Below are 22762 nucleotides of genomic sequence, written 5' to 3'. Positions count from 1 at the left end.
AGTGCTATTAAGAAGGATTTAAACTAACTTGGCAATGATATGGGAAACAGGGAATAGTGTTGGTGAGGAATGCGAAAGTACAAGGTATTATAGAATAGGAAATAGCAAGGTATAACTTGCATGCACGTGTACGCATGCAAGGTATAACATGCATGTATGTGTACGCATGATCTGGATATCTGCAATATGGCTTATAAATGTGACTTATGGCCAGTTTGTCACTTTAGGAGGCAAATGGTGTGTCAATTTAACATGTCATCCAAAAGCCAAATCCTTCGACTGTGCAGCACTCCCTTAAGACTGCACAGGAGTGTCAGCCCGTGACCCCAAGGTCCATGCAGAGTTAACTTATTTGAGCTGGGTTGAGATAATTGAACCAAGAAGCCGCAGGGGAAAGGGAGAGAAAATCAAACAGGGTTCACGCTCCTGATTGCCTTCAATAAACAAAAATGATATGTGTGGTTTAGGTGGCAGGTGTGCACAGATTCAGGCTGGTCAGTGATCACCCTCGGTACTCAATAACTTTCTGGCACACCATGGTTTTTGTCAAGGTTTGCCCTGAGCACGACAAGGACTCTGTGCTCTACAGGCTTCTTTCTGGGATGCACACCAGGACTGCACCTGGAGAACCATCAATGCGATGAAATACGCTTTTTGGTCTGCCCAAAAACTGTTGACCTTCCAGTGCAAAGAGTTGACCTCAATCCAGTGTTGCAGACAGGCATATTCCTTACAAGTTCCAGCACTACATGCTGAGGGACGCACTAAAGCTTGGAGCAGCTATTGCCTTAGTCAAACAAGATCTAAGTTCTTTCTGCTAAAGTATAACGAGAGTATGTTCAGTTGTCAGACACTCTCGGTGTCTCCAAATGAACAGAGTGTGTAGAGGCATTCTTAAAAAAGAAATCAGGAATGCAAAGAGAGAATATGAGATAGCATTGGCAGATAAGGTTAAGGATAATCCAAAGGGATTCTACAAATACATTAAGAACAAAGAAAATTTACAGCCCAGGAACAGGCCCTTCGGCCCTCCAAGCCTGAGCAGATCCAAATGTACAGACTAAAACCTGTCAGTCAATTCCTAAGCATTTGCATCCCTCTGCTCCCCACCTACTCATGCATCTGTCCAGTCGTATCTTAAATGAATCTACCGTGCCTGCCTCTACCACCTCTGCTGGCAACACATTCCAAATGCCCACAACCCTCTGTGTGCCACGTGTATCCCCCTTAAACTTTCCACCTCTCACCTTGAAAGTATGATCTCTCATTATGGAATCCTTCACCCTGGGAAAAAGCTGGTCTCTATCCACCCTGTCTATACCCTTCATGATTTTGTAAACCTCAATCAGGTTCCCCCCTCAATCTCCTTTTTTCTAGTAAAAACAAACCTAACCTACTCAACCTCTCTTTATAGCTAGCATCTTCCATACCAGGCAACTTCCTCGTGAACCTTCTCTCCAAAGCGTCCACATCTTTTTGGTAATGTGGCGACCAGAAGTGTACACAGTATTCCAAATGCAGCTGAACCAATGTCTTGTACAATTTTAACATGACTTGCCAGCTCTTATATTCAATACCCCTTCCAATGAAGGCAAGCATACTATATGCCTTCTTGACCATTCTATCCACCTGCGCAGCAACCTTCAGGGTACAATGGATCTGCACTCCCAGATCTCTCTGCCCATCAACTTTTCCCAAGGCTCTTCCATTCATTGCATAATTCACTCTAGAATTAGATTTGCCGAAATGCATCACCTCACATTTGTCTGGATTGAAAGCCATCTGCCACTTTTCCGCCCAACTCTCCAGTCTATCTATATCCTCCTGTATTCTCTGACAGTCCCTTATGCTTTCTGCTGCTCTACCAATCTTTGTGTCGTCTGCAAGCTTGCTGATCATACCAACAGTGCCCTCTTCGAGATCATTTATGCATATCACAAACAACAGTGGTCCCAATACTGATCCCTGTGGAACACCACTGGTCACCATTCTCCATTTCGAGAAACTCCCTTCAACTCCTACTCTCTGTCTCCTGTTGCTCAACCAGTTCATTATCCACCTAGCTAGAACGCCCTGCACACCATGTGACTTCACTTTCTCCATTGGTCTACAATGGGGAACCTTATCAAACGCCTTACAAGTCCATGTATATGGCATCAACAGCCCTTCCTTCATCTAACAACTTGGTCACTTCCTCAAAGAACTCTATTAGGTTGGTAAGGCACGATCTCCCCCACACAAAACCATGCTGTCTATCACTGATAAGCTCATTACTTTCTAAATATAAATAGATCCTATCTCTCAGTACCCTTTCCAGCAACTTCCCCACCACCGATGTCAGGCTCACTGGTCTGTAGTTACCCAGAATATCCCTACTACCCTTCTTGTACAGGGTGACAACATGAGCAACCCTCCAGTCCTCCGTCACCTCACCTGTATTTAAGGATGCCACAAAGATATCTGTCAGGGCCCCAGCTATTTCCTCTCCCACCTCCCTCAACAACCTGGGATAAATCCCATCCGCTCCTGGGGATTTGTCCACCTTAATAATCTCTAGCAAACCCAACACATCTTTCCTACTTATGCCAACGTGATCCAGACTAATCAAACTGCTATCTCTAATCTCAAGATTCAGCATGTTCCTCTCCTCAGTGAACACTGATGCAAAGTAATCATTCAGAATCTCACCTATTCTCTCAGATTCGGCACACAGCCTTCCTTCATTATCTTTTAGTGAACCAATCCTTTCTCTAGTTATCCACTTCCTTCTTATATAAGAATAAAACGCTTTGGGATTTTCCTTAATTCTGCTTGCTAAAGCTATTTCATGACCCCTTTTAGCCAGCTTGATTCCTTGTTTAAGACTTGTCCGACTCTTCCGATATCCCTCCAGGGCCCATTCCGTTCTTAGCTGCCAACACCTTATGTACGCTTCCCTTTTCCTCTTGGCTGGTCGGACAATTTCTCCTGCCATCCACGGTTCACGAATCTTGCCCTTCCTATCCTTTGCCTTCAACGCGACATGCCTATCCTGTACTACCATTAACCTATCTTTGAAAGCCTCCCACATCTCAAATGTGGACTTCCCTTCAAATAGCTGTGTCCAATACACATTTCCCAGCTCCTGCCTAATTTTGATATAATTGGCCTTGGCCTGCTTTAGTATTCTTCCCTTAGGACCACTCTCTTCTTTATCTACGAGTATTCAAAACTTACAGAATTGTGGTCACTGTTCCCAAAGAAATCCCCCACTGCAACTTCTACCACCTATCCTGGCTCGTTCCCCAGTACCAGGTCCAATAATGGCCCCTTCCCTCATCGGACTATTGACATACTGCTCTAGAATACTCTCCTGGATGCTTCGTACAAATTCTACTCCATCCAGACCTCTGACACTAAGTGTATCCTAGTCACTTAACAGCAAAAGGATAGTGAGAGAGAGGGTAGGGCCTCTTAAAGAACAAGGAGATCATCTTTGTATTGAACCCCAGCAAATGGAAGAGATACTAAATGAATATTTTTACTGTGGAAAAAGAAATGGAGTCCAGATAATGCAGAGAAATAAACTTCGATGTTTTAAAAACACTTCATATTACAGAAGAGGAAGTTTGGGAGGACTTGAAGAATATAAATAAAGGCGGATAAATCTCCAGGATGTAATCTGATATGGGAACATTAAAACATTGTGGGAGGTAAATGAGGCAATTGGAAGAACCCTTGCAGAAATATTTGCATCATCTATAACTATGGGCAAGGTGCCTGATGACTGGAGGGTAGCTGATATTAAACCTTTGTTTAAGGGAGATTGTAATGAGAAACCTGGGATCTATAGACCTGGAGTCTGACTTTGGTTGTGGGTAAATTGTTGGAGGTGATTATAAAAGATAGAATTTATGGACATTTAGAGAAGTAAAAATTGCTTAGGGTTTTATGCAAGGAAAATCATGTCTCAAAAACTTGACTGAGATTTTTTGAGGAAGTTACCAGAAAGATTGATGATAGTGATGCAGTAGAAGTTGTTTATTTGGATTTTAGTAAAGTCTTTGGCAAGGTTTCACATAGTAGACTAATGTGTAAAATTAGGTCACATGAGATCCAAGGTAAGATTGCCAATTGGATACATAATTGGCTTAATGGCAGGATGATTTTGGACTGGAGACCCATGACCAGCAGTGTTCCACAGGCATCGGTTCTGGGTCCTCTTTTGTTTGCCGTTTATATGAATAACTTGGATGAGAATACGGAAAGCATGGTTAGTAAGTTTGTGGACGACATCAAAATTGGTGGCACTGTGGACGGTGAACAAGATTACAAAGGAACCTTGATCAAATGGGTCAACGGGCTGAAAAATGGCAGATGGAGTTCAATCTGGATAAATGCATGGTGTTGCATTTTGATACAACAAACAAGGGTAAGAATCATAGAGTCATAGAGATGTACAGCACGGAAACAGACTCTTCAGTCCAATCCGTCCATGCCGATCAGATATGCCAACCCAGTCTAGTCCCACCAGCCAGGACCTGGCTCATATCCCTCCAAACCCTTCCTATTCATATACCCTCTTAACGCCTTGCATATGCCTCTTAAATGTGCAATTGTACCAGCCTCCACCACTTCCTCTGGCAGTTTATTCCATACACATACCACCCTCTGTGTGAAAAAGTTGTCCCTTAGGTCCCTTTTATATCTTTCCCCTCTCATCCTAAACCTATGCCCTCTAGTTCTGCACTCCCCCACCCCAGGGAAAAGACTTTGCCTATTTACCCTATCCATGCCCCTCATAATTTGGGAAACCTCTATAAGGTCACCCCTCAGCCTCCGACGCTCCAGGGAAAACAGCCCCAGCCTGTTCAGCCTCTCCCTATAGCTCAGATCCTCCAACCCCGGCAGCATCCTTGTAAATCTTTTCTGAACCCTTTCAAGTTTCACATCTTTCCAATAGGAAGGAGACCAGAATTGCACACAATATTCCAACAGTGGCCTAACCAATGTCCTGTACAACCACAACATGAGCTCCCAACTCCTGTACTCAATATTCTGACCAAAATAGGAAAGCATACCAAACACCTTGTTCACTATCCTATCTACCTACAACTCCACTTTCAAGGAGCTATGAACCCGCACTCCAAGATCTCTTTGTTCAGCAACACTCCCTAGGATCTTACCATTAAATGTTTAAGTCCTGCTAAGATTTGCTTTCCCAAAATGCAGCACCTCACATTTATTTGAAGTAAACTCCATCTGCCACTTCTCAGACCATTGGCCCATCTGGTCCAGATCCTGTTGTAATCTGAGGTAATCCTCTTCGCTGTCCACTACCCCTCCAATTTTGGTGTCATCTGCAAACTTACTAACTGTACCTCTTATGCTCGCATCCAAATCATTTAAGTAAATGACAAAAAAAGTAGAGGGCCAGCACCGATCCTTGTGGTAATCCACTGGTCACAGGCCTCCAGTCTGAAAAACAACCCTCCACCACCACCCTCTGTCTTCTACCTTTGAGCCAGTTCTGTATCCAAATGGCTAGTTCTCCCTGTATTCCATGAGATCTAACCTTGCTAATCAGTCTCCCATGGGAAATCTTGTCGAACGTCTTACTGAAGTCCATATAGATCACATCTACTGCTCTGCCCTCATCAATCCTCTTTGTTACTTCTTCAAAAAACTCGATCAAGTTTGTGAGACATGATTTCCCATGCATAAAGCCATGTTGACTATCCCTAATCAGTCCTTGCCTTTCCAAATACATGTGCATCCTCAGGATTCCCTCCAACAACTTGCCCACCACCAAGGTCAGGCTCACAGGCTATAGTTCCCTGGCTTGTCTTTACCGCCCTTCTTAAACAGTCGGACCACGTTTGCTGAACCTCCAGTCTTCCGGCACCTCACCTGTGACTATCGATGATACAAATATCTCAGCAAGAGGCCTTCTCTAACTTCCCACAGAGTTCTCAGGTACACCTGATCAGGTCCTGGAGATTTATTCACTTTTAACTCTTGCAAGACATCCAGCACTTCCTCCTCTGTAATCTGGACATTTTGCAAGATGTCACCATTTATTTCCCTACAGTCTATATCTTCCATATCCTTTTCCACAGTAAATACTGATGCAAAATATTCATTTAGTATCTACCCCATTTTCTGTTTTAAGGCTTTTTAAGGCTTATAAAATTAGTGTGAATGCCCTGGGTAGTGTTATAGGATGCAGGTACCTAGGGGTTCAGGTACTTAATTCTTTGAAGTTTGAGTCACATATAGATAGGGTGGTTAAAATGGCATTTGGCACGCTGCCTTCATTGCACAGTCCTTTGAGTATAGGAGTTGGGAAGTCATGTTGAGGGTATACAGGACGTAGGTGAGGTCACCCAGTTATGGGAAGGATATCATCAAGTGGAAAGGGTTCAGAAAAGATTTACCAGGATGTTCGCCCGGTGTGGAAGGTTTGAGTTATCAAGAAAGGCTGGATAGGCTGGGACTTTTTTCACTGGAGCGTAGGAGGCTCAGGGGTGACCCGATAGGAGTTTATAACATAATGAGAGGCAGAGATAAGTATTAATGGTAGTTGTCTTTTTCCGAGGGTAAGAGATTTCAAAACTGGAGGGCACATTTTTAAGGTAAGAGAGATTTTAAAAAGACATGCGAGGCAAATTTATTTTACACAGAAGGTGGGTTGTGTGTGGAGGATGTTGGTGTAATTACAATGTTTAAAAGACATAGATACATTAATTGTGCTGTACTGTTCTATAGAAAAGGTTTGGAGATATATGGGACAGTATCAGGCAGGGCTAGTTGTTTGGGATTATGTTTGGCATGGACTGGTTGGACCAAAGGTTTGTTTCCATGCTTAATGACTCTACAAACAGTTTCCTGCAAAACCAGAAAATGCCTTTTTTTGGCAACTGTAGAAAAGCTCTGAGAAATATTAAAGCTCCAATGGTGTTGTTTTTGTTCTTTGCAAAGACTGTACAGCTAGGATTTAAAATGGATTGTTTTACGAATAAAATATACTTCTGAAATAAGAGTCAAGACACACAAGGAATAGATAAGTTATAACACACTGATGAGATTCCAACAAAAAATCATGCAGGGAGTTGAAAAAGAAAACCTTTAACTATAATTCAATAATGACTAAAAAGATTCCAAGATCTGAATGGCTTCTTCCTGTTCTTCAGTCTGTACATGTATACTATCAAATTAATTATCAATATTAATCGATATCGTGTTGATTTTCTATACATACATGTTCTGCTCAACCTCCACAAACGTGAACCTGGGCCCACTGCCTCTGCACTTTGCTCTTCACCACATCATGAGAAGCAGCAGCAAAAAGATTGTCTGAAAACAGCTCGGCAGCTGAATTTTAACAAAGATGAGCAAAAACCAAGTTTAATGTTTTAGATGAAGCTCCTAACACCGGAGCCCTGTTCACGAGGGCTCTGAACTGGAACAGAAGCATCGAAAAGTTACTGCAGGCCTCAGCACCGGCCTCTTCCTCTCTCCGTTCGCCGCTATTACCTCACCTGACTACATCCCGCAGGATACGGTGCGGGATTGAGCAAAACATAACCACCGCCACTGCTGCTCGCTTCCTGACGCCGCCTGTCAATGACCGGATGATTGATTGACAGCTCCCGGGGACCCGGCCAAGACTCGACAGCGCCAACTAGCCGCAGCTACGATCACTGCAATAGGTCACCAACTCCAGCGGGAGATGGTATTTCTACTTGGGCGTTCACCGCCTAGTGGTGGAATCCTTTGCATGATGCAGAGGAGCCGGTGCTGAACTGGGGTGGACAAAGTTTAAAAAAAATCACACAACACCAGGTTAGAGTCCAACAGGTTCATTTGGAAGCACAAAAAATATGGAACGCTTCACGAATGACACGCAAATTCGTGAAGCGTGCCATATCTTTGTGCTTCCTAATGAACCTGTTGGACTATAACCTGGTGTTGTGTGATGTTTAACTTAATCTTTTGCACTTTGTGCACTGGCCGCTGTTGTCATAGTCATACAGGAAGGAATCAGACCCTTCGATCCAAACTGTCCACACCAACTAAGTTCCCAAGCTAAACTAGTGCACTTCGCCCATACCTTTCCAAGCCTTTCATAGGATTGAGCATATCGAAATGGCATAGTGATAGAGATGTACAGCACAGAAACAGACCCTTTGGTCCAACTCGCCCAACCCAACCAGATATTCCAACCCATTCTAGTCCCACCTGCCAGCACCCGGCCCATATCCCTCTATACCCTTCCTATTCACATACCCATCAAGATGCCTTTTAAATGTTGTAATTGTACCAGCCTCCACCACTTCCTCTGGTAGCTCATTCCATCCATATACCACCTTCTACATGAAAATGTTACCCCTTAAGTCTCTTTTATATCTACCCCTCTCACACTAAACTTGTGCCCTCGAGTTCTGCACTCCCCCTATTTATCCTGTCTATGCCCTTCACGATTTTATAAATCTCTGTGAGGTCACCCCTCAGCCTTTGATGCTCCAGGGAAAACAGCCCTTGCCTATTCAACCTGTCCCTATAACTCAAATCCTCTAACCCTGGCAGCGTCCTTGTAAATCTCTTCTGAACCCTTTCAAGGTTCACAACATCCTTCCAATAGGAAGGAGACCAGAATTGCACGAAATATTCCAAAAGTGGCCTGACCAAAGCCTTATCCAGCCACAACATAACCTCCCAACTCTTGTACTCAACTCTCTAACCAATAAAGGAAAGCATACCGAACACCTTCTTCACTACCCTATCTACCTGCGACTCTACTTTCAAGGAGCTATGAACCTGCACTCCCAGGTCTCTTTGTTCAGCAATATTCCCGAGGACCTTACCATTCAGTGTATAAGTTCTGCTAAGATTTGCTTTCCCAAAATGCAGCACCTCACATTTATCTAAACTCAATCTGCCACTTCTCAGTCTATTGGCCCATCTGATCAAGGTCCCATTGTAATCTGAGGTAACCTTCTTTGCTGTCCACCTCCTATTTGGTGTCATCTGCAAACTTACTAACTGTACCTCTTATGCTCACATCAAAATGTCTTTTAAACGTTGTAACTGCACCTTCCACACACAAACCAGTCTCTGTGTAAAAAAGTTTCCCCCATGTCCTTTCTAACTCTTTCTCCTCTCACCTTAAAAATGTGCCCCCCAAGTGCAAACTCCTAACTTGCTGAGATTGCACCACAACTAATAGTATAACCGTGATTTTCTGCACTTTTACATCACAGAATTATTGTAGTGCTGAAGGAAACCATTTGGCTCAGTCAGAGAATGGTTTTAAATGGTCCCTGTTGGGACACAGTTGGCAAAGTTCAAAATATTCAGAGAAACGTCCAAATAATAACTGAATGGTGTCAACTTACCAAACTCAAATCAAAATGTCACCTCCCTGGGTGATGATGACCTGTAGCCTCTGCAGCACCAATAACAATATTCTCCCCGTAATCAACCGTAGAATAACTCACTATCTAATCACCGCACCAGTCTTCCTATCTGTCTTCATCAACTGTCCCTCAATTCTGATTCCTGATGAAAGGTTATGCCTGAAACGTCAACTCTCCTACTCCTCAGTTGCAGCCTGACTGCTGTGCTTTTCCAGCACCACACTCTTCAACTCTGATCTCCAGCAGTCATAGTACTCACTTTCTCCCTGTCCCTCAATTCTAGTAAGATGTCTATCCAGGGTTGCATGTGTCTAGCAGGGGTCTCTGTGTGAGTCAACAGGCCCCTTCTCAACATGCAGATCTTTGGCATTTGGGGTAGGAGGTTCTAAGGTTAGTGGAATCAAGAATATAAGATGTGCTTCCTTTTCATTCATTCTCTACTCCATCATTAAGGCCTTGGGACTCTTTGTAGCATGATATTACTTGATGAACACAGTTGGCATTCTGAACAATTGGTAGCAAGCTCCTCACTATCATTCATGTCAATGCTGACCCTACTCACAGAGAGCTTCAGAGTCTTTGAAGGGTTTTGGAGACAAAGAATTATATTTTCTAACTGCTGCAAAGTGACAAACTGTGGAGCAGCCGACCTTGTATACAGATTAGCATGGTGGCTCAGTGGTTACCTCACAGTGCTAGGGACCTGGGTTCAATTCCTACCTTGGTCATCTGTCTGTGTGGATTTCCTCTGGGTGTGCCAGTTTCCTCCCACAGTCCAAAAGTGTGCAGGTTAGGTGAATTGGCTGTGCTAAATTGCCCATAATGTTTGGTGCATTAGTTAGGGAAAGGATCTGGGTGGCTTACTCTTCAGAGGGTTAGTGTGGACTTGTTGGGCCAAAGGGCCAGTTTCCATACCGTAGGTAATCTAATATACAAAAGAAATGGGGTTGGGTCACACAGTCCAGACCTATGTTGCACTGAAAATAGAAGATGAGGTCAAATTAAGATATTTATAATCTGTACATTATTTGATAGTTTCTGATGTTACTTACTTCCTCTGGTGGGGGAGTTCAAAATAAAGGGACATAATCTTTAAATAGAGTGAAGCGTTTCAGGGATGTTATTAGGAAACACTTCTTCATGTAAATAGAGTGGAAGCCTGCAACATTCTTTCCAAAGGGGAGGCTTGGGGATTAATCGAAAGCTTTAAAAAAGGAGACTAATAGATTTTTGTTGAACAAGGATTTTTATAAATATTGAACCAATTCATGTAGTGGAATCAAGATACAGATTGGTCTTAACATAATTAAATGGAAATTGGCTCTTATGGTACTATCCTGGAGTAGAAGGCCCAGTTTCAAGTTTTACCTTCTCCAGAGGTACATAACATGTCTTAAAAGGTCAACTGAAAATATCTATAACTGAATAGCCTCTTCCCACGTTCCTAGTCAATAATCACCTTTTCAATTGTCTATTTGACTTCTTTCCCTCTTGGTTCTTGCAGTGGCAATCCTTCTTTCTGTGCACTCAAGCCTTTGTCGCACCTCGACAGTAACCAAGAAATTATCCAGCAGGTTGTCAGGAGAAAAACCGGTTTTGAGCTACGGAGGCAATACTCAGACAGAAGCAAGCTGCAGCATGAAGATGAAGCATGGAGTATAACACAGTGATGAGTAGTGCTCAATATTTCAAGGATTAAGAGAAAGAACAATTAGTCACCGCCACAGAAAATTTCAAACCCCACATGGGTAGGCTGGAAAATGGATGAGTGAGAGTTGGAGCAGTGAGCCCAGAATCGCTTCATGAAAACGTGGTTCAGGACTTCGGAAATGAGTGGTAGTTCGAGGCAAGGGAGGTCTCTAGCCCATTTCATAAAACACAGGTGTCTCCTTACAGGGTAATGTTCTTTCCCTTTCATCATGAGTAGCTTATCATTACATCAAACACTACCATTGGTTGAATCCATATAAATCCTACTGTTCCACCTTGTTCAACCTTCGAGAACAGTTAGTATCATGTTCCACAGGGAAGGGGGAAATGGCTTGTTTGCAATATCTATATGATAAGGGCCACTATTGATGGGGGCTTGCAGCAATTACTTTTGCACTGTAGTGAATGCCTCGACAAAAAAGGTCTGTGTACAATTTTGATTTCTCAAGAAGGGCATTTTCATCCCAGAGTCATGCAACACAGGTTCCCTTAACTGGTTCCTGAAATGAGGGCATTTTCCCATAAGAAGAGCTTGAATAGATAAGACATTCCCTTGACCACCAAAGCGGTCTGATAGGTAAATGCTAAAAAGGCTGCTTGCCCTAGCCCTAGAGACCAGAACTAGTACTTATGTTGTGAAAATATATTATCTATAACCTTAATATATTATGTCAATGGCTGGATATATTATTTCATTGAGCGGGCCATTTCTTGAACGTTTTGAAGAGAACACTTTTCACATCATAAGACACTGGTTTAAGCATCTAAAATACTGCTCAAGAAAACAAGATGTTTGGCAGACACACCAAGTCTGAAAGGTTTTTAGAGAGAGAAATCACATAACCCATTTTGTGTGTAAAATATAGTAAATGTGAACTAATATATAGTCAGATAAGAAAGGTCACAGGACGCAAGTGAAATGGCCTTGCCCCCTCTGTCTTCCTCTTATATCTTTCCCATTGTTTGGAGTTGAAGCCCCACCCCCCCCAATGAGGAAATTTCTTTGCCCCCAAGCTAAGAGATCTTATAGGAGAATTCTGAATGAAGACCATTGTCTCCATGAGAAAAGGGAAATCAATCGGCCACGACTGCACCGATGAGAAATCCCAGCTCCAGCAACCAGTGTGGAAAGTGTAAATAAGCTCCTGGATAGTCTGTGAGTAATTTTTTATGACTTTAAACTTTGCCTGGAAACCTGACTTTGCAGAATTTTACTGTTGCTTCTTGTCTGCCTCTGGGGTTTACTCATTTAAAAACAGAGGGTGATTGGATATATTTATAAACCTTTTGTTTCTACATCTTTGCTTGAGTGAGTTTTAGAAATAAAACTCTATATCTGTCAACTTAAGGAATCCATTTGGCTTATTCTTGCAAAAAGTTATATATAGTGAAATATTAATCTATTAAGTTGGTGGTAACCAAAATCTGTTGCTATCAGCTCAGGAGAAGGGAGAGAGAAGTTGGTTCATCCCTTCTGACTTGTTTGTAACACCTGGAATATGGTGCCAGCCATTTAGGACAAAGGTATTTCTTCGTTCAAAGAGGGAAATCAATGGCTGTTCAGCTATCAAATATATTCAATGCAGTAGGCAGTAGTTCTTCTGTATTCCAAAGTAATCAAGGAAGGTGGAGTGGAGGCAGATTAGGTATTATGTAATTGAAATGTGAAGTAGAGTTTACAGAGCTGCTACTCCAGGTTCTATTTCTCATGCTTTTGCAGGTGACTACACTAACATTCAGCAACAGTGCACCACTGAATAAAGAAAACTAGTATAAAAGGATTCATGTGCTTTTCATGACCTCAAGACATAGGGAAAGTAAGGACTGCAGATGCTGGAGACCAGAGTTGAAAATTGTGGCACTGGAAAAGCACAGCAGGTCAGGCAGCATCTGAGGAGCAGAAGAATCGACGTTTCAGGCATAAGCCCTTCATCAGGAACGTGGGGACTTATGACCAAAACGTCGACTCTCCTGCTCCTCCGATGCTGCCTGACCTGCTGTGCTTTTCCAGCGCCACACTTTTCAACTATGGCCTCAAGACATCCCAAATTTATGGAACATCTTGCAGTTAGTGAGCAGGAGTAATTCTCAAATGACTGAGGGAGAAAGGGGAAATAAATTTTACGAGTTGAATCTGTCCAGGCCTTGTACATAATGGGCAATAGCAAGTCAGCTGGGAAAATATGGTGAGATTGCAAAAAAAACGAAATTCTCCGTGTCAAGACAAAAGACGTCTAACTTTCCATGCAATAACATTTCACTATTATGTATTTTCCCCTCATTTGCACGCAGTTTGCTGTTCTCTCATGGAGTGTCAAAAATTTAGATGGCGATATTCCCAAATCAAACTGGGGACCTGGTGACTCCAGCTTGCCATTTGGTCCTCCAAGCCTCCATTATTGTCCTGCAGTCCCCAACATTTCAGGGTTTGCTCCATGGGAAGTGACCACCTGCATCCTTTAGCTTTGGAGATGTACACTGGATACACACCAGCCTCAGCAGATTAGAGAATAAAGGGAAAGAAATATTATCAGGTAGGCAGAGAGAAAGAAACAGGAGGAGTCTGGCAATGGAGAAAGGAACATGAAAACAAATTACTCTGGAGAAATCCATTAAAAAGTTAGCACTTATAACTAATGATTTTGTTTTAAATTTTAAAAATGCTCACTAATATTTTACAAACCAACAGGATAAGACAATGGAGAAGGTTTTGCTAATATGGTTTTTCTTGTGTTGACAGTGATTTAGGAATTATGCAATTAGATCACAAATTTGCTTAGGTTTCCTTGTTATTTTAGAAGGGAAGGAAAAAGGGGCTAACTCAAAGCATGGTTCATTTTAATTCTCCACCTCGCTCCCATTCTGATGTCAGGTGTCCTTGGTATCCATGAAGCTCAGTGCAAGCTTAGGAACTGCACCTCATTCTTGGATCAGGCACTCAACATTTAATTCAACAATGTCAGATTACCTTTGCCCCCCATTCTGTTTCCATTTTCTTCAACGGCTTTGTTTTCACTCACGTTTGTCTTCTTTTAGGCAGTAGCTTCATGATTCTGCCATTTACACCTTCTTCTGGACACTATTTTTTGTTCCCTTACTGGTCTCATTAAGTCTCTCTTTTGCCTTGCACCATCAAAACCATCATTATTTCATCTCTTGTGGCTTTCATCCCATTACAGGCCTTCCCTTCTGATCACTTTGCCACTTCATCTTGCCTTTTCACTTGCTCAAAACCTTACACATTTGATCAAAGCACCATCAACCTGAAACAGATGCTGGCATTTGTAGATGTGTTAAATAAAAACTGAATATACCAAAGACCTGTCAGTTTAACATCAGCTATGTGGAAACTATTAGAATCTATTAGTCATTGGTGACAGAATGTCTGAAAATGTGAACAAAGCTGATCAGAGTTGACATGGCCATATGAAATGGCTGATATCTATTTGAACAATTTTAAACTAATTTCTAGTTTATTTTCATAAGAGACTATCAAAAATGAAAGTCCATACTTTTTAAATTGGGTTGGTAATTGGTTGGGAGCAACAATGGGGTAATGAATGAATATGGTTGGCAGGATGTGGCAAACAGCATTTCTAAATGATCTACTCTGGGTTTTTAATATATTTCACAATAACTTAGATTAATAAATTGAGTTATATATCCAAGTTAGGATAGAGAGTAAGGAGCACAGAAGAAAACAGAAAGACAGAAGCCAATTAAGTAAGTAGACCAAACAATGATGCAGTAAAATGTGAGGCCATCCACTGGAAAATAGTCCCAGTTTATCTTTCTAAATGGCTAAAATGTGCGGAGTGTGGCGCAGCAGAGGTATTGAGACTCCAAGTACACAAACCATTAAAACAGATTTTAAAAAGTAATTGAAAAGGCTAACAGGATATGGGTCTTTATCATAAAGGAGTAGGAATACAATGAAGAACAGTCAGATTGTGTCTTGGGCACTGCATTGTTTTGAGCACAGATTAAAAAGATATCTCTGCCTTGATCTACTGGAATGGGGGAGCAGGTTTGAGGGCTGAATGGCCTCTGCTTAATCTTTTGAATGTTGCTCAGAGACCAATAAAAGGCTCCAGGAAGCTTTTTGATCAATGCAGTTCATCTTCTGCACTAAGTTCTTAAAGAGTCAATAAACGCATGGTTTGTTCCCCTATATTCCTCATCCATAGTAGTAGTTGGCATTTTTTTGTATGAATGTACTGAACAAATTAGACTGATTAATTTTCCATCCATAAAGACAAAAAGACAACACATATCTATTTTAAACATCTTATGTTACATTTCATACTTCATGTATAAATCACAATCTTCAAAAATACTTTTCTGTAGAAATTCATTTGAAACTTTTCTCGTGAAAAGTTCTTGTGTAAAAATTAAAAAATAGTATTCCATCCACTAGTTCAATAGCTCATCTAATATGAATAAGCATTTTTAGTACATATACATTTAAAAGACAGCAAAAAAAAGTACAAGTTTGTCAAAGGTACAACTTCTCATACAAAGTTAGCTTATTTACATCAATTAATTGGCTCCACAAGACATGAACCATTGGTTCTGTAGTTTCTCTGTAGTTGAGTGTGTGCGTTACACGCACAAGTTATTGTTACGTGATTGTCTGTATGAAGTACATCTTTCTTCATCGCCCAGACATCTCCATTTACAGCTTGTTGTGGGAAGAAGCTAAGAGTAAATTGGAAGGAAGCTCAAGTGTTTTTTCAAGTGTATTTTGCACTTGTCAAGTTGAGGTGGACATTAGTGCTGGAGGATGGGACACTTGGGTATTATGGTGAACAGATACACCGTAAGGTCCATCAAACACAAAGTTAAGTGCACCAGCCTGTGACTGTGGGCATTTCTAACCAGACAAAAAAAAATGAAGGAGTTGATCAGGAGAAACATTGTTTCTTTAACATGCACCTTGTATTTACATTCATGTGGAGGTTTCATGGTTTTTTGGTCTAATATTGAAAGATTATGAGAGCGAATGCACTATTGAGAAGTCAAACCTGTACTGACACATCCAATCAAATGGAGGATTTAAAAACATGTCGATTAATTTTTGTTTCTCACTGCATTTCTACAGGTAGTTCAGAGGAAAGAGATCAGAGTGTTCAGCTCGTGGGTTTAAAGTGCAACATATTACAGAGGGTTAAAGTTTTGTTCCAGAATACTGTCAGAGGGATGGACAGCAAGATCGACCATTATTGTATACAGATTTTAGAGGAATTTATATAAATTAACTTGGGCTGTATTGTAACATTAAAAGAACAAGTGCAAGTCAGGTTTGTGCAATATTTTCCACAATTCCATAGACTGAACTCCAGGAATCTAACATGAAATGTATTTCTTTTTAAAAGGTTGCTATCAAAAACATTAATTAGCTTACCTGAACTTTGTTTTGTTTTCAAGGGATGGTAAATGAGAAAAGTTGCAGATTACAGATTTTATAGTTTGTGTAAGGAAGATTTAATCAGGACAAGAAAAAAAATTAAAATCTGACTTGTAAATAGGTTCATGTTGTCCTGCCCTAACCAGCATTTTAACCAACGTCACAATTGTTAAATCAGCAACACCAGCTCTCCCTGCACATGGGGTGGCCAATTTAGTTTCATGAACAGACATGAAGATGATTCGACAGCAAACTGACGCTCAAACTTGATGAATTTTAGCTGAGTTGCATCAAAATAGTCAACGCACTGGTATTCATAATTATTGGATTTTGGGGTCAAGGGTAGGCAGAAGAAAGAAAGGGAACTTAACATTTATGAGAATTCTTAATGAGCCCAAAAAAAGCTAAAAATGGAAATGTCATCAGTGCTGCAATTCCAGTCATATTCTACTTCCTGTACATCTCTACTAAAATAGGTCAATAAAACTTCATAATAAGCAAGAATTTCATGGAAGCCTTTTATACCATAACATTTGTGAATGTTAATTTACAAATATGGAACATGTTGTTATTGAATGGAATATTATACAGAATTGAATTGGAAAATTATCTTCCTTTAGATCATTGTATTCAACAAATTCCTTCATTACTTGGTTTTCAGCAGGTTGATTTGGTAGAGAAGTCTTACTGATTGAAGGCTTACCTCTAACATTCGGTTACTGATTGGGCTATGCCCTTTGACCCAAGTGTAATTTCACAAATGATTCGACATTGTAAGTAGCTAAAACAGACGCCTGAAATCCCCTGTTTTCTTTCAAAGTACCTTCTAAATGTTTGGTCCTTCAATGCTTACTTCCACAATAATTTCATAGAAAGTACAAAACCATAACCATGTCTCTCTCAGAAATTCACAATAATATACAATATCTAGGCAAAGAAAAAGAAAGAAATTTTAATCTCCAGGTTATGGCTGGAACCTAACACATAAAAGCACCAACTCCAAATATCTTCTGTGGTGGTAAAACATGTGTAGAAAACTGATTTCTACACCAAATCTCTCAAATATTAGCATAACAATCTAAGTATCTGTAAATTTTACAGACCAAAGAATTTTTCCTGTGTTTCATAAGTGCAGTGAAATGTTACAACCCCTGGGTTTTTTTTTTCCTCAACACGGGATTTCATTTTATAATTTAACACTGTGTTTCTCCATTGACAGTATAAAGTACAACTTTGAGAAAAATCCAAAATGATTAGCTATGGTTCAAAACTGGCAAGAAACAAGCTTAAAAACTAAAACACGAGTAAGGAGTGACGGGGGTTTCACACGTTCAGTCAATCCCACTCAAGAGTTCAATGAAGAGAGTGGTTCCCTGGGAAGAGGCGGTGGAAAATAAAGCATTTTTAGGTTTCTTCCCTGCTGGGAACTGTGAGGTTGCCCAACCCTACACCACCACCGCCCCCATCCCAGCTACCAGAGGTTTGGCATCTTTGGACAAAATCAAAAATATACCATTTCTTGTGGCAAATGCCACCTGTATCCCTTCTCCGAACTGACACTGGGAGTTGGATGAGGATGCTATAACCGGAAGCCATCCTTTAACCCAATCTCATAATTTAAGCACAGGGACAAAATCCTTTCTGTAGGTTGGGTGGCCTAGCAAAGGAAATAAGTTTCTAAAAGTGTTTGGATCAATAATTACTGTTCAGAGACTAGACCATGTGGTTTGCCCTCACCATAATAAAATAAGTCTCACAGTTAAACTTATTGTTTATCACTTCACTTTAAGCTTCCAATGTGGTGAATTCAATCTAATTGTAATCTCTGGAATACATTGAGACAGAAATATATTTAGATGTAATATGGAAAATTAAGAACCCACCCAAGCTGTATCACGTCACAGGAAATGAAACAATCGTCTTGAGTTATCCATTGGGTCCCATGGCCCATGAGAGGTGGATTGTTCGAGAGCTGCAATGAGACTCCCACTAAGTGCCAAAGGGTTTGACAGCGGTGATGTTCACAAATGGAGCAAACTTCTCCAACACTCCACATGCCAAAGTAATCTCGTCAATGATTTATCCAGTGGAGTCTTGCTCTCATGGAGGGCCAAGGTCTATTCATCAATTGGCTGGCCTTTCAAAAGCAGCAATGAGTGATTCGTGGTTGCAAGAGAACTAATCGGTAAGAATACCAAAACTGAGCAATTACCTTCAGTTACAAATCCACTTATTCTTTAAGTGAGGGGAGAAAGCAAGCATGTTTTGATGACTACGATTAAGTGGTTCACCAGAAATGTTAATACTTTAGGTGACTCAAGTTTCTATGACTCTATGATGCAGAAATGATTAAAACTTGACATTTAAAAAGTAAAACCAGTACAATAATGTAATATTTCTGAGCTATTTCACCTGTCAAATCCCTCTGTCACGGTGCTGCTGACAAGACAAGTATTCAGTACAAACTTACATGAAGGTACTACATTAGGAATCTTAGTACCATGGAAGACTATAAAGACAATTTAAAATAAGAGGTCAGCTTGTGGAAGCAACTGGCAATGGATGACAAGTTGGAAGTATGGACTCACTGAACTTCAGTGTTTCTCCCCTTGTCCCACCACTCTCCTCCTCACAACCTCCCCCACCCACGACTGGCAAGGTTGCATTTTCCTTCAATATTAATGATGTATTCTGATTAATTAACAACCACATCAGCAAGGGTTGGTAAATGCTGTTGTCACATTTTGCGACCAATCCTCAGGCTGAGGTTTGATCCCAACTTCACCTTCAAATCTGCTTGCATCTACAACCGGGACAGTTCTCCGATTCGATGGGAGAACTACACAGAACACAGATGACACTGGTGACAAAATGGCAAGTTTAAAAAAAGCCTTGCTTAAGTCCAGAGCTAAACAGAAGTTTTTTTTTAAAAAAGTGTCACATAAACATAGAAACAGGCAGTGACATCAGTATTAAAATAAATAAAAAACTTCTTCAAACCACACTGAAGTCGTATCTTTGAGTTCCTAAATTCTGAGAGAGCTGTTCTTCTTCCAGACTTGTTCAGTACTTCATAGGAACAGTTCCTTCCCCCCAACCAAATGAAGGGGAAATTTCACGACCTGAAGTACAAGGAATCTTCTTCCTTCATTACGAGCAATCAACAAGTCTCCTGCCACAAATGCTCAGGCAAACACCTGCATGTTGTTCCGCTGCTGCTCTGGAATGTGTGAAACCTGTGGTCGCTGTCCGATTGGAGCGGGGCTGGGTGTGATGTCTGACCAGTCGGATGTGGAATGCGGAGATGAGCTGGACCACTGATCAGGGGACTCCGGAGAGGGTGTTAGGTAAGGGTGCTCGCTCTGGAGATGAACATTGTGGTTCGGGGTGTTGTCTGTTGCTGAAACATAACTGTGCTGAGACGGTGGCGTGGGGTACTTATCGATCTGCACTGAGCTTGGCAGCTTGTGGTAGGGTGGCAGGGTGGTCTGAGATACCTGACCCTCTTGGCTAGTGGACAGCATGGAGTTGTTCAGTTGTCCATTTGGCAGCTGGATGATCTCCGGCATCTGGTGCATGTTGCCGACCGGCCCTGGTGTCATTGAGCTACAGTAAGGTTGCCCTTGTTGCTGTGTTACTTGAGCACTTTGCTGTTGCTGCTGCTGCTGGATAACAGATTGTGAGGCAGCATTGTTCATGGGCTGGTAGGTGAGTATTTGCGGTAACTGCTCCCTGAGCATGGTCATGTGCACTTGAGGCATGTTAGCCTGAAGCACTGCGTTCTGTTGTTGCATACTAGGGTAAGAGCCAGAGACCTGCTGCATGATGCCCAGCATTGGGTTGTACTGGGTGGTTGTGATTCCCATCCGGTTCATCCAGTCCGACTGCATGTTCAAATGCTCAACCCTTCCCAAGGGCAACCCCAGGCTGCTGCTTTGCCCAGCCATGGAAGGATGGGACATGGAGGGGTGGACCTGGCTCAAGACTCTGTGGGAGTCTATGTTCATACCTTTTATCTCACTTATGTTGGAGAAGGACATGGCCAGCTGGCTCTGCACCGGAGTGGACGGGTGGAGAGATGCTGGAGGAGATTGATGCAAAACCCCTGAAGATGTGAGTACAGGTGGCGATGTGGTGGATAAGTAGTTATGTGGGGATTCCAGTGACTCGACTGGGGACAGAGTCAGTGACCCCTCTGCAATGGCCCCTTTCTCATTGCCGATTGATCTTTTCCGCCTCCTGGCTTTGGCTTCCTTAGAGTCTTTAGCGTTGCCTGGAGTGAGGCCCTTGGTGCTTGGCCGTCTTGCCTTCTTGCCCATGGGAGTCATCTTGAGGTTCATAAAAGAGCCACCAGTCGAGCAGGTCACTGGAGACACATTGGGTCCCATCATGGGTCCAGCAGGGCCCTGCGGGCTCCGCACAAGGTTGTACTCATCCAGCAGTTGCACAATGTCATGGTGCATTCGCTCCTGTGCAATGTCACGGGGCAGTCTGTCCATGTGGTCAGTAATGTCACGGTTGGAGAAGTGGTCCAGTAGGATTTTGGCAGCTTCAAAACTGCCTTCCCTTGCAGCAAGAAACAAGGGTGTCTCCTCCTGTGGGCCAAGAGAATTAATTGTTAGAGCAACCACAGGTAACCATTACTAAAACGAGCTACATTCCTTGTACATCATTGGGGCAGTCATTGAGACAGAGAGAGTCAGACGGTCAGAGTTCTTACAGCAAGGAAATAGGTCAATAAATTGCTGGAAAACCTCAGCAGGTCTGGCAGCATCTTTGGAGAGAAAGCAGAGTTAACGTTTTGGGTTCAGTGACAGTTCTTCAGAACTGATTTTCGTGAGGAAAAGGTTAGTATACACGTAGAGGATGGAGTGGGAGGAGTAAATGATGGGTGGAGGTGAAACTCAGAGAAAGGGAACAACAGTTTGGGGAGACAGAGATCAGCTTGGGAGAGTCAAAAGATGCTAATGGAGATCACTGGCATGACCCATGTGATGACAAGGTCTGGTGTGTGGGGGTCAAGGCAAGGACATGGGAGGAGGTACTCAGGCCATAAAATTATTGAACTCAAACGGAGTTATGGAGGCCCCAATCAGAAAATGAGATGCTGTTCTTCCAGCTTGACTAGATCTAGTCTATTGTATTCACTGCTCGCAATGGGTCTGCTCTACAATGGGGAGACAAAACACAGACCAGGCGACTGCTTTGCAGAATGCCTATGCCACAGTGACTCTGAGCTTCCAGTTGCCCACCACTTCAACACACCACTGTGTTCCCTGGCCAACATCTGTGTCTCAGGCTTGCTGCAGTGCTCCAACAAAGCTCAACGCAAGCTGGAAGAACAACATTTCACATTTCATTTCTCACATGGGGATCCTGCAGCCTTTCAGGGCTCAATATCAAATTCAATCATCTTAGTGCCCGATCGCCTTCTCCCATGTCCTTGTCCTACCTCCCACACACCGGACCCTGCCATCACAAGTGCCGCTACCACAAACATTAGCAGCTAACAATTTTCCCAGGCTGACCTTTATCCACTCCTTTGTCTGCCCAACTACTTTTCTCTCTCTTTGGTCTTCAATACCCACTTCACCGTTCTGACCAACGTTCTCTCTAAGCTGCGCCGCTGCACGCAGGCACAGTCGCTCCGAAGTTCCATGTATGGTGATCAGTGTTGGCACACAATCGCAGTATTAACTTCTGGAAGTCAGTGCCGTACATGGGTGTCGGATGCCTGTGCAACTGGTGCTTGCCTGGATTCAGATCTTGTTGACATCCATGGTTTGGTTGTCAGGGGAAGGTCAATACTGGGCAGGGAACCTGTTCAGCCTTAGCCATGCTAAGGGAGCCAGGTTACGGTAACATAGATAGTAAGGGAGTGATTGGGATCTATTAAGGGGATACAGGTGCTGTGGAAACCTGTAACCCTTATGCCTAAGAATGTGCTATCTATAACTGGAGGTGGCTTTAATTCAGAACATTTTAGTACCTTGTTGTCCTGCATGTCTTTGTTGGCTCCATTCTTCAGGAGAGCATGGGTTGCATCCACATTGTTAACAGCTGCTGCCCAGTGAAGTGCTGATTTTCCTGAGGGAAAGCATCACCGCAAAGTGTTAAAGAGAACAGGGCAGAGCAGTGTCGGAACTAAATGCAATATGACCAAAGTAAGATAATGATTAACCCAAGTTAAACACATGCACAACTCTCACTGCATGAGCAGACTGCAGAGCAAGTGACAAGTAATAGA

General features: G+C 42.3%; 2 protein-coding genes across 4 annotated transcripts in view; both read right to left on the bottom strand.

Moving 5' to 3' along the window:
* gtpbp3 (GTP binding protein 3, mitochondrial) overlaps nucleotides 1-11212 on the bottom strand; it is a 45253-nt gene extending 34041 nt beyond the window's left edge. Inside the window, exon 1 of one of the 3 annotated variants that reach the window (XM_060830089.1) lies at nucleotides 10858-11212. Coding sequence is in view for 2 of the 3 variants with exons in the window: in XM_060830087.1 (XP_060686070.1) it covers nucleotides 7521-7564 (44 nt within the window). In the remaining variant the exon portion in view is untranslated. The other 2 variants (XM_060830087.1, XM_060830088.1) reach the window with 2 other exon arrangements.
* Nucleotides 11213-15426: 4214 nt separating this feature from the next.
* The window catches only part of LOC132818941 (neurogenic locus notch homolog protein 2-like), a 158129-nt gene continuing 150793 nt past the window's right edge, over nucleotides 15427-22762 (bottom strand). Inside the window, exons 33-34 of the mRNA XM_060830086.1 lie at nucleotides 22505-22602; nucleotides 15427-21110 (exon numbers count right to left, since the gene is read on the bottom strand). Coding sequence (XP_060686069.1) covers nucleotides 19701-21110; nucleotides 22505-22602 — 1508 coding nt within the window. The 3' untranslated portion in view covers nucleotides 15427-19700. The remainder of the gene's footprint in view (nucleotides 21111-22504; nucleotides 22603-22762) is intronic.

This window comes from Hemiscyllium ocellatum, chromosome 9, assembly GCF_020745735.1.
Source record: "Hemiscyllium ocellatum isolate sHemOce1 chromosome 9, sHemOce1.pat.X.cur, whole genome shotgun sequence".
NCBI classification, from domain to species: Eukaryota; Metazoa; Chordata; class Chondrichthyes; order Orectolobiformes; family Hemiscylliidae; genus Hemiscyllium; species Hemiscyllium ocellatum.
The sequence above is the reverse complement of the archived record's forward strand: the minus strand, read 5'-3'. Positions and strand labels throughout refer to the sequence as shown.